The sequence below is a fragment of the Pteropus medius genome, unplaced genomic scaffold (assembly GCF_902729225.1).
Source record: "Pteropus medius unplaced genomic scaffold, Ma_sr-lr_union100, whole genome shotgun sequence".
In the NCBI taxonomy this organism is placed as follows: Eukaryota; Metazoa; Chordata; class Mammalia; order Chiroptera; family Pteropodidae; genus Pteropus; species Pteropus medius.
In genome coordinates, this window is record NW_024351729.1 from 18684262 (window position 1) to 18697486 (window position 13225).

The 13225-nt window shown below is 32.0% G+C and overlaps 1 protein-coding gene across 3 annotated transcripts in view; it reads left to right on the plus strand.

Annotated features, from left to right (window-relative positions):
* Positions 1–13225, plus strand: part of SPAG16 (sperm associated antigen 16) — a 156110-nt gene that overhangs the window by 31624 nt on the left and 111261 nt on the right. For all 3 annotated transcript variants that reach the window (XR_005649040.1, XM_039844706.1, XM_039844707.1), the window contains exons 8-10: positions 2344–2409; positions 4542–4611; positions 12770–12879. Coding sequence is in view for 2 of the 3 variants with exons in the window: in XM_039844706.1 (XP_039700640.1) it covers positions 2344–2409; positions 4542–4611; positions 12770–12879 (246 nt within the window). In the remaining variant the exon portion in view is untranslated. The remainder of the gene's footprint in view (positions 1–2343; positions 2410–4541; positions 4612–12769; positions 12880–13225) is intronic.

Consider the following 13225-nt stretch of genomic DNA (forward strand, 5'->3'; position numbering starts at 1 on the left):
GTGGTAGGTGTGAGTCCCAGCTGTGCTGCAAAGTAGCCATGTAGACATTCAGGTCATTTTACGTATATATCTGCTTTCTCTCCTGTTAAACAGAGATAAACTTAACTTGCTTTATAGTTGATATTTAGCTAAAAGGAAAACATGTTTAAAAAATTCAAATTGCTCTTTCTATGAGGACCTGTTGAATTTTACACACTACTTTCAGATGTATCTTCATTATCTGGGAATTATTTTGTCCTTGAAACCCTACTCCTGCTGAAGGCAAAAGCAAACATAAGCTGCTGTTAAAAACTAGTCAGATCTTTCTGGTTTAAAACAATCTCTTTGAGTTAACACAGGGTGTTTGAATGTCACATTAATGTTTAGTTTAAACATAACTATCAGTGTTAATTTTCTGCCTTCAAATGGCATCCTTTTCTCCTCATTCTTTCCTAGGTGGTTCCTAGAACAAGGGCACTTATGTATCCATAAAGCCTGCAATCTACATGATGTCCTTTTGCCCTTTACTTTCTAGTGTAGTGTGACTGGTATGGTCATATTCCTGGTGTTGAGGTACATGATTCTGGATGTTCTTTTGAGTTCAGTTTCCCTAGACTGTTCCCTGAAAAGCTAGGAGCAAGTATAGGTTGTACTTAGAGTATTCCTGAACTATATGGCTTTATGTGTCTTTTGCTTCCAACTAGCTTCACTTAGATTTTTAGTTTGACAGGTGAACCAGATCACTCAAATCTTACCCTCTTGCTTTTTCTTCCTGTTAGGCACAGAATGCTTTATGCTTCTTTGTTCTGTTAGATGGGATATCTTTCTGTTCTCATCTATGTTACTGGTAACTCTACACCCCCATTTGTCCTAGTAGTCCTAATTTATACCTGTTGTCACAGGGTATTTATTAATAGCTTTCATTTTATTCTAAAAATATTCAATTTAGAAAATACTAATGTGGAAATTCTAAAGAGTTCATTTCTTGTTATCTAAAAACACTTAGGATTTATGAGTAGCTTTCCTCTCTCTGTCAAATCTGCTGTTCAAGATGGTAGATTGACTATGATTTGAGACAGTCGGTTTGAGTAGGAGATGTCGTCTACCACCATAGGTTTTACTATGGGCAATGCTAATACTGGACATTCGGATGCTCTTTTAGCTCTGTTTTAATTTTATCAGTGGAAACTGGATGTAGCAGCTGCCATTCTCAAGATGAATTCTGTGTTGTAAATGATTCCTCACATCACCAGATTTTGTTTAAGATCTAAAATGGGTGCCCATGAATGATGGAGCCTATGTAGTATTGTTAGTATCCTCGTTACAAGAAAGGCTGGTAATATCTGATATCTATGGTGAAAGATGGGACTCATGAGTCACTAAAGCCAAGGTTCTGAGTGACCAAAATGACTATCAGTTATCCCTTACATCGGTCTAACCCTAGGACCAATTAGCATATTCTTTAAGACAGAGAATATAATCTCAGTACTATCAGCTCTGTCTTTGGAAAACAAACTAAGACGACCATTTTATGAGCTGAACCTTTTTGGGAAACCTTCATACAAAGAATGATTTCTTACCAACACAGTCTTTTTTTTTTTTTTCTTTTCTTCTGTTGGAGCATTCTATTAGGTATACCATGGGTAGACAGCCATGGATTAGCCTTTTAACTTGAATTGAGTAGTGTGTCATGAAGCTGTAGAATGAATTTATTGTGAAGATATATTGAAATATAAGTGAAAAGATATTAATATATATGAAAAGTTCCTCTGTGATCCAGTATGAACTATATCACTTTTAATGCTTATTTCTTCATTATGTCTTTCAGTGTTGTGCTGATGTAGTTATACTCTGAGAATTCATTTCTAACCAGACTTTTAGGATGTGAGCTTAGAGTAGTAAGAAGTATCTTTCTATCTGGATTCCTAATCATCACTTCCTTAGAAACCTTATTTTAATGAGCATTGAGCTCATTATATTTCTCTTTAAAGATTATAGACCTCTCAAATACCTTGCATGAAACAGAGTTAGAATTTATAATTTCTAAATGCCAATCAGTTTGTATATAGAAGAGTGAAAGTATGATGTGAGATGACAAAAATTTGATAAATGTTTTCAAATTCTTTTGGTTAATAATAAAATAGCAACTTTTATATTCATTTAAATCTTTTGGAAAAATCTATAATTTATTTTAATTTCTATGAATGCCCTAAATTCTGAATTAGAGCTTCATCTTTGAAAAACGATAAAACTTAATTATTTGTTAGTATGCATATGTATAAAATAAATTATATTTTATCTTTTTTGGATCATGGGGCTGCAACGCAGGAGATATTCTGAAAAATATACATATATATTTTCTAGGTCTGTTGGCTGAGAGGGTCTAGAAGCGATTGTACTCCAGTAACAACGGGTATATCCCGTGCTCAGGTATCTGTTTCTAATACTATTCTTCAATAAAAGGAGGGAGAAAGACAGAGAGACAGACAGAGAGTTGGGGGAGGGAGGAGAGAGTGTGAGAGAGAGAACTCAACCAAAAAAAATGGGTACGTCAGAGAACAAAGGAACAGTTGTGGCCACCTACAGAAGTAGATGGACTGGCAACCAAATTTAGTTGAATATCAAGCCTGATGATGCCATACATACACCAAGAGGGTATGAAAACATTTATTATTTACATGTTTGACTTCTCTAGGGAGAATAGCACATGCCTACCATGTAGGTTTGAAATGGCCAATAAAGCAAGGAAAGTAGACTGGCTTGGGGTTTTTATTGTGGTTAGGATTAGGGGCCAGGGCGAGAGTTCCCATGTGCAAGGAGAGACTTGTATTGTTTGACTTTTCCATTGGTGCCAAAGGAGGGAGCATCCAGGCCTTCTCAGCTTGCCCAGATATGGGGCACAAAGGGAAGTGGGTGGGGTAAGGCTTAAAAGCTGTTTTTTAGCAGTCAAATATCAAAAAATGGAGTCAGATTAATTAATTACAGGAATCATTCTGAAAGAGCTCCCAATGGTCTAATTTAGAACAATTTGAGCAAGAAAATAATGTAGTATTGGATTATAATTCAGAGTACAAAATAAATGTCTATGAGTTCATAATCATATAGATAAATGGGGGAGGAAAAAATAAAAGGGAGAAGAAAAATATCTTTTTCAAAGAAGAATCTCAAATGGCATAGCTTTCTTTCAAGGAGGTAGAGCTTACTGTTTAGTCCTGCCTGTACTTAATGACTTGCTTCCAAAAGTACAGTGGAAATGGGGAAAAAATAACTCTACAGTGGAGAAACCTGGTAAATACAACTTAAGGAAGGTGATCAAAGTTGATAATTATCAGCATTTAATGATGGTGATTAAATGTACCCTCGATGTTATGTGCTAATAATGGCACTTCTCTGTGGCCTTCCTCTCTCAAATCTATAACTCCAATTTAACCACGAGAAAACCTCAGACAAGCCCAAATTTCTGGACATTCTGCAACATATTACTCACCAGTACTTCTCAGTGCACAATGACTTAATGTAAGGTCATGTCCTGGATGGGATCTTGGAACAGAAAAAAGATATTAGGAAAACATTAATGAAATTAGAATAAAATAGGGACTTTGTTAATAATGTTGTATCAATATCTGTACATATTTTGTGACAGATATGCCATGATAATGCATGATATTAACGGAGAATAGAGTGCAGGGTGTAAAGGTACTATATTTGCAAATTTTATGTAAATTTCACACTATTTTAAATAAGAGGAGCATTTAAAAATTTTATAATTTGCTTGGCATTCCAGAATAGATATAAATATTTTACTTTTTTTTTTACTCAGACATTTCATGAGCACTAATCTATAGGTTATAATTTATTATCTATTGTTTTCTAATAATAAGAAATGTTACTACTCAGTGAAAGTAGAAAAATGTATATATCTGTATATAATTAAACAGATGGTATTTTGCATTGGAATAATCATCTACAATGAGAGATGAGATATCTTTTTAAGGTAGGAATTTTAGTTTAAGTCTATTGTTTAGGAAATATAGGTGAATGGTATGCCATTGAACTAATAAATGTTCTTAATTATAAGTTATGTTTAATAAAACAAGGAATGTCTATGGGTGGGAAATGAGCCAAGAGTTTTAGGAAAAACAACAGTTTCTTCATTTTTTACTTCCCAACTAATACCTCATCTTTTATGGACGAAAAGATGAATTAAGTTGTTGTGAAACAATATCAATAGAAGAGAAATCTCTCTCGAAATGGAGATATGAATAATTATTATTCAAAGCGTGCAATGAGTATTGAGTCCAGAAACTATGCTGTAAAATAAATGTTTCAGATGCTTACCCGTAATGGATGCTTAATAATTGGTTTGTGGAATTGAATTTACATTTAAACGTATGTTTTTCTTTTGTTGCCATTCATGTTTAAAATTTTTAGATACATAAGAATTAATCTAATACAGATGAATATTTTTTATATTTTGTAATCAATATTTAAACATTATATTTTTAAACCTTTTTTGAGTCATTTAATATATAACCCTATAACTTTTGGACTTTATTTTTTAGATTTCTAGACATTCAGCAACTGCAAGGCATATGGAACCACAGCAAAGTTACCATTCTCCTGAAATTAGAGGTAAAAGTAAAATGTGGTAAAACTCTAATATCGGTTCGTGATTTCTCAACCTTATAAGAGCTCAAAATTGTAGAGATATTTAAAAGCGAATAAATGGTGTTATAACTATTTCATAAGTTAAGATGTTAGTGAAAAGACTAAGAGGAAATATAGATATGATGCTGTATAGATTAATTTTAGAGAAAAATATGAGTAAACCATAATAGGAGGATTTCTGCTTCTGGCTATGATGTGAGTACCTGGTAGCAGACTAACCTTCTCCCCATAAATAACTCTAAAACTAACTATGTATATGAGGCAACTACTTTTAGACATTGGAAAACAGCACAAGTTACAGAAGGAAAGTGACAGAAGGAAAATTTATAAGTCGAGCACCATGGCTTTGTGCCTGGGGAATTCTCCATACTCTCTGTGGAGATGGAGACCAAGAGGAGCATGGCAGTCCTGCATGAACTGAAGGGGCAAGTTGTTGAAGCAGCTAGAATCTGTAGGAAAGGGCACCAGGTAAGAGGATGCTACAGTGAGCAGTGGCCCAGTTTGTGAGGCAGTTTACTGTGAGTCAGCTGGCTTACACATGCAAGACTGAGACTTATCACAGAGGGAGGGAGAGTAGATTCTACAGGACTAAGATGAGACCAGGGAATATAGAGACAAAGCAGTTATGGGAGACGTTGGAGCTCTAGCCACACCTGGATGAATAGTCCTCTTTAACACTTTGGTAACGCCATATTAACATTCATAATCCTGTATTCATCAAATAAAACCAAAACAAAGCTTACAGAGAATTCCTAGAGGAAAGAGGGTTTAGATTTTGTCAAGTTAGAGAACCTTGAGAAATATTTATGGCTTTCCATGGATCCACCCTAACAAAACATATAATTAAACCTCAAAATTCAAGTTGATGATCAAAAAATTAAACTGCCTGCCAGAACAAAAATCTATACCTTTCAGAGGAAGACAGTTGTCCAGAGTCTTTATAATCTGTCATCTATACAATTAAAATTTTTCTAAAAACATTATAGAAACAGGAAAAAATGATCTACAATAAGACAAAAAGCAATCAATAGAAGACTACACTGATAAGGTCCAGGCTGGATGTAGCATATAAAAATGTTAAACAAGCTATTTGCAGTATGACCAAAGACTTAGAAGAAAATATGACATCGATCATTGAAGAGACAGGAAATCTTGGCACATAAATGGAAACAAAAAAATAAAGGAAATAGAAATTCTAGTACTGAAAACTAACTAAAATGAAAATTTCATATTTCACAACAGATTGGAGATGACAGAAATATCAGTAAATTTTAAGAGTCAATAAAAATAATCTATTATGAAGAATATATAGAAAAAATACTGAAGGAAAATTTGCCGACTTAATATACATGTAATTAGAGTCCCCAAGGAGAAAAGAATGAGAACGGGGCATAAAAATATTTAAATGAAAGATGACCTAAAATTTTCCAAAATTGATGTAAAACATCAACTTATACATCCAAAAAAAAGGCAACTAACTGTGAACACAAAGAAAGTCATGGCTAGATGCATTATATTCAAACTGTTGAAAATTTAAGTGAGAAAATTTCGAAAGCAGCCAAGAGAGCAAAAACATACAGGGGAACAATAATACAAATAAAGGCTAGTTTCACATCAGAAACAATGAAAGCTGGAAACAATGAAATTTTTAAAATGTGGGAAAATTTTAACTCAGAATTTTACGTACAGTAAGAGTATCCTTCAAAAATTAGGGTGAAATGTAGACATTTTAATGTAAATGAAAGCTGAGAGCTTTTGTTGCAAGCTGTTTTGAAGTACAAGAAATACTAAAGGATTTTCTTTGGGCTGAAAGAAGTATGCCAGAAGGAAACTCAAATCTACAGAATTGAATATAGAGATTTAGAAATGTTAAATTCCAGTTAATTTAAAGAGCGAGTTTTTCTCTTCTTAATTTTCTTAAAAGAAAGTGACCGATAAAAATTAGGTAAAGTTTATAAGGTATGTAAAAGATAAGAAAATAATTATGGGGTGGTGCAGATGTTTTGTATCTTGATTTTGATGGTGGTTATATGCCTATTTAGCTTTGTCAAAACTTCCCCAACTCTGTACTTAAAATGTATGCATTTTATTGTATGTAAATAATACCTCAATAAAGTTGATTTAAAAAAGAATGATGGGAAACTCTAAAATATAGAAAGACTGAAAAATGGTGAATTTTCTTAATAAGCATAATATCCTGTTATTTGCAGATGACTATTCATTGTGTTCTCTAATTAAGGTTTAGAAGAAATATGTAGCATTCTTATGTTTAAAAAGTTTTTCTTAGCCTTGATTCAGTATTTCCTTTTTTAACATTTTTATGTTAAAGAACTATCAGTTATACTCAGTGATGCCTAAAGAGATTGTACACAGGGATGTTCAATGCAGTCCTATCTATAGTGACAAAACAATGCAAGTAGTCTTTTTTGTGTGTGTAATAAAATGTTATTTTATTTATTTTTATTACAGTTAACAAAATCTAGTAAGTTTTAAGTGTACAATTCAACAGTAAGGCATATGTTTTGCATTGTGTGTTAACTGCCCACAGTTAGATTTCTTTCTTTCACCACGTATTTGACCCTTTTTACCCCACCTACCTCCCTCCTCCCCCTACCTCCCACCCTCTGGTAAACATTAGTCTGTTGTCCATATTCATGAATCTCTGTTTGTCCTGTGTGTTGCTTTTAGGTTTATATCCCACATAAAAGTGATACGTGGTTTTCAAGTGAATGTTTAAATATAGTTGACCATACAATACTAGAAAGTCTTTAAAAATCATACATAAGAAAGTGCTCATGTTATAATGTTAATATATTGTTAATAAATAAAAACATGTAGTATGAGGGTGTGTTTGTTAAATGATTGGAGAATGCACAACAAAATGTTTACATAGTTTTCTACATTTTTTGCTTAATACATTCAAATATGTATGTTTATATCAAAAAATTATTTGTTTTATATGTAGATAACTTTTAAGAATATAATCAGATATAAATATAAAAGGATGGTATGAAACTATCATAATCTTAGAAACTCTAGCTCCCCAAATGACCAAAGATTGTGAAAAAGAATATAGAAAAGGCTTAAAGGTTGAGAAACTTTGTGCATTGGGTTGATGCTTTCATTAGTTAACCTCTAATGCTACATTCTACCCTAGTAATTTACAATTTTATGTGTTTATCCTTGACATCTCTATTAAAATAAACTGATGGTTTATAGATTATTCCTTTATGAAATCATCTCCTGGTATGTAATATAATTACAAAATGAACACATGTTTTTCTAGACTGACATTTATAAATTACTTTGAAGATGAAGTTTGTAATTATATTTTGATCTGTGATATTTTGAAGTGCTTTTGTTCAAAAAGAATACATTCCCATTCAACATGAAGAAATAAGTTCTTTTAGCTGATTAATCCTAGTTACCTGAATAAAACTAATTTCTTAAATTCTGTGCTGAGTAAGTATTGTGCTGCTCGTAGACATGCACTCTAGATTTAGATATGAGACTTGCAGTGTCTTTTCCTAAGCTTCTGGTGTCAGCATTTGGCTGTGTGATCTCAGCATCTGTCATCCCTCTGATTGCCTGATCAACTTGGAACCTTACTTAGCTGGGACTGTAACTTAAAAAGAAGTCGACTTTATTGGTTAAGTGGTTGTTCTTCATAAAGCCTGTTGTCCGTAACAATAATTTTCATATATTTAATATTCTCCCTCTTCAAGTGCTTGTTTTAGTTTAATTAAAATTTTTTTTTAACTGTCTCTCTTTCTGTCATCCATATATTCATCCATTCATTTATTTTGGGCAGAGATTGGTTTGGCAGTAGAGATTCTTCAGATTAAAATCTTATTCATTGTATAATTAAGGAACAATGAATTGATTGTCATTTACTCTGAACTTTGGGAAAAAGACTAATTAATATTTAATTCATTCTTAGGGAACAAGACAAAAGTTGGACTCAATTGGAGTATTGTTATCAAAGAATTTTAAACATTACATTTTTGAAATAAAGTGGCATGCTAATTTTAAAATTACAAAATATATTTAAAATGTTAACCATAGTTGCTGCCACCCAGAGAGACTATTATTAATACTTTAGAACTCAACTTTCTCAACTGAAAATGTTTTTAAATTGTACATTTATTCTTGTATGGTGTGTAGAATAATAGACAAATTCCTAAGAGAAACTATGAAATGATGAATTATTATTGACTAGATATTTGAAGTGACAGTTTTGTATTATGTTTTTCTTACTATGAAAAGTAATATGTATCAAATATTTATAAGAAACTACACAGAAAACACTTTAGTATTACATATTATGAGATAAAACTTTTTGTGCAAATTACTTAAAATTATTTCAAAAAGTTTGTGAACATGCTGGTTTTGATTTTATGTTTGTTAGTCATTAAATTGTATTACTTTGGTTTATTATAAGGTTACAATTGAATGTAGTAGTGTCTATTTCCAAAGCAGGTTATAAAGATACATACAATTATATTTTAATACAGCTTGTAATTTATAATAGGAAATTATGAATTCAAGATGAACAGCTAGAAATTGGAAATGTTTGATGAGGTGAAAAACTGAAAGCTCGCTTTAGAGCTTCACAGAAGAAATAGATATCATATGTAGTAAACAAATTATTTTTTAAGGTTTTTAGTTTAATTAATTTATGCTTTTATGTTGGGCATTTTGTTGCTGTTCAAAATTGCATTACTAGATGCTAGTTTTGTATGACTGTATGGAATATATGGTCTAGTTTATTTTATTTTTTATTTAATTTTTTTTCTGGTATTAGAATTTCGTACTTTATTCTCAATTCTCAAAATAAACCATGTGATGAGTGTCGATATTGTCTTTACTTTTACAATATAACTTCTTATCTAAGTCAAATATATCAGAGTAGGAAAAGTTAGAATTCTACAAGGTGTACTATGAAAACAAGAGTCTCTTCTTCCTACGTATGTATCCAATTTTTTGCACTCACCAGGAGCAGCTATTTAAACTTTTTTAGATATTTCTTTTAGTATTTAACTATATATTTCTTCCTCTCCCCCCAAAAATGTTTATACAACTAATTTTCAATTTTCAGTCTTGGATGTTGTATCTTGACTTTCTACTATGGAAGATGAATATTCAGATCTTTCAAGCTGCTCTCCTTTTGACTATGCACATAACTGCTAGGTTAATATTCTATGTTTGCATTATTATGTCCATGTAAATATGGACAGCTAAGCCATGAATATTATCTTCCTGGTATAACTTGCTCTTTTCCTGAAGTTAATAATTGCCTTTTATTTATTTATTCATAGACTTTCAACTAATCTTATTTGAACCTCACCTATACCCTCATTTTAGGGCTACCTGGCACCTCTAATTCCAGTCTTTCTGCAGTTGTGTAGTGTGAAGCAACTTGCTTCTTTCCTTTCCCTACTTCTAAGGTTTTACTTTTCTTCATTCTGCTAAATCAATTACTGCTAATCCATTTGCTTTTTTTTTTTTTTACTGTTTTATTTTATTATTTTTATTTATTTTTTATGGTTAACAAAATCTGATAAGTTTTAGCTATACATTTTAACAGTAAGGCATATATATATTTACATTGTGTGTTCACTTCCCATAGTTAGATTTCTTTCAGTCATCACATATTTGACCCCTTTTACCCATCTTCCTCCCTCTTCCCCCCTACCCTCTGGTATATGGTCTAGTTTAGAAAGAGATCCTATCATTTCAAAAATAACATCTTCGCCTTTGCCTCTGTTACCTTTTTCTGAATTCCAGTTAGATATGTGCTTGATCTCATTTTAGCTTACAAGTGTCCTAATCTCTTAGATATTTTCTATTTATATCTCTGGTCTAAATATTGGATAATTTCTTCAAAACCTCTTTTTTCCCCATAAAATAATTCTCTTTTCAGCTGTTTACAAGGAAGTTTGGGACTGGCACAATGTAGGTACTTAACTATGTATTTGTTAATTGAACATATTCATGCATTTCTGACATTTAACCAGGGGCCTGAACATGTTTAGTTAACATTGGTTGAATGTGTGCATACATGAAGGAATGGTTGAATGAGTGAAATTTAGCACTGGAGGTACAATAAATACAGTTTTTGTAAGTGAAAATGTGTTTTTGTTTGTTTATTTGATGTTTGCTTTATTTCTCTATTGTATCTTCCTTAAGATGTTGATTGTGCCCAAGTAACATTGGAAAACTGCATAGTGACAGTTAGTACTATAGACCTTGTCATTATTGACATGCATGAGATGATAAGCGTGAGGATGCTGTGATAGAGACAAGGACTTTGCTAGTATATTACTAAACATTAAGAAGTGTTATATGGAATTTGAGATTTATATGCACTTAACCATGAATGTAACACAGACTTTAATGTTTGAGCCTCTCATTTGTTCTATAAATCTTTGTATAAGTAACTGATGTTTGTCTGATGGAGAGCATAAATCAGGTTTAGTTGTTCTTCCTACATTGAGAAATAATTAAGAAGTGTTATTTCTCTGCTAATTCCACATACATTCTGCAATGTTTAGTCTCGTGTTTTAGTTCCAAATGTTTTATTTTTTCCTAAAATATTATTAAAGTGTGAACTATTATAATTTCATTTTGCTTATGGAACAACTATATGTCATAAATCAAATCTTTTTTGGTTTTCAACTTTCATTTTTTATCCATACCATTTTTTTCGTGCTTTTTATTTTACTTCTCTTATGAATTCTTGCTTAGTAATGTTTTGCATAATACCTGAGATCTGCTCGTATTCCTAAAACTATCTACTGGAATCCTGAGTTTCTACTTTCTTCCTTGTAGATATTACTGTACAGATTCCCCTCATATATAAAAGGGAACAAAAGGTAGTGACCTTCACAGGATTATTGATAGGATTTTATAAAATAGTAAGTGTCAGTTGTTTATACTGGTGTCTGTTATAGTGTAAAAGATCAATGAGGCATAAATGCTAATTATTATTATTTTAAATTATTATCATTATTAGTTTGTCACCCTTGGTCGTTGAAGAGGAAATACAATAAGAGATTTGAAGTGAAACATTTTCCTTAATCTAACTGATTGTTGCCTTTCCCCCACAGTTTGACTTCCCAGATGCAGTGGGGCTCAACTTATAGCACCATTGAGGGAAGACAGGCAGTCTGAAAATCCACGTGTTTGAAATCTTTCAAGTATTTCCATGAGAACTAAGTTACGCAACATTCTGTTTTTATGTTATTGTGAGGGTTATGTTGAGGATTTTCTCTTTTGTCTGGAATAGGTAACAAATAGGAAAAATTAATTGGATCAGTAACGAAACTAAATGCCAGCCATGTGTCTCCTCACCTTAATAACCTCAGGATTCTTTGAGAGCCTTGATATTGAAACCAACTCGATATTTTTGTGTCCATCATCTTTTCTCTATTGCAGATCTAGATTTATTATTTAAAATGTTGTGTTATTTAGCTTATGAGTTAATGATTATAAAACTTTATTAGTTATTTGAAATCAGCTTGCTATTTAGAAATACAGGGGGAAATTATGTATATTTAAACATGTATATGTATATGGAAAGATGGGAAAAAGGTTTTTTCTATCACTTTTAGTTTTCCCTCAGATGATTGCATTAGAACTGCTGTTTATATCCAGGAGAGTTTGGAGACCAGTGTTACAACTATATTGGAATATTACTCTGTGTTTTTTGTTTTTCTCAACATTGAGAAACAGAATAATATTTTATTAATATAATATTCTTTTAAAAATCTCTTATTATCCAGTTCCACTTGGGAAATTTTGTTATTACTTACCATTCTCTCCTCTTCACCTTTGTTTATAAACACTAAACCTCACACTAACAGGAATATGGATACAGTGTAAGTGGAGATTGGCTTCCGTGCTTTCTAACTGGCTCGTCACGCCATTTCACTAACCTTGCAGTAATGCCGTCCTGCATTTTTGGAAAATGAATTTGAAACTTCACTTACAATGTTTTGGTATGATGTTACTGTTATTAGTTTAAAAATAAAGGTATCATGACTTTGGCTTTCATATTTTTGGTTATATTTCTTACAGAGAAGCAGTATAAATATTAAGAATAAATGTTATTATCTTGTAGTTGTTCCAGGTTGTGAAAAGGAAAACACACCAGAAGGTCCTGCTCAGAAAGGTCTTCATGAAGCCAAGGAACAAAACAAATGTAAAACAAAGATAAAAAATAATACAAAGGTATGGTATTTATTTTTGTTTCCGTTAATTCATAATTAACTCTCAGATCTTCAGATCCATGGACTCATAGGGTATAATTATTTTACTGGAAAAGGAATTTAGAAGTTATGTACACTGAGCCCCTTGGTTTATAGATGGCAGATGGATGTCCTTAAATGTTATGTAACTAATTAATTGAGGGACACAAACTATTTAGTGGCAGAAACAGGTCTGCCAATGGATAACTCTGCCATATATCTCAACTTAATCGTGGCCATGTCTGCTCACCTGCTCACATTTCTGCCAAAAATTACCTCTGTCTAAAAGAAGTAACTAACTCCCAGGTTATCCCTTATTTCCTATCTCT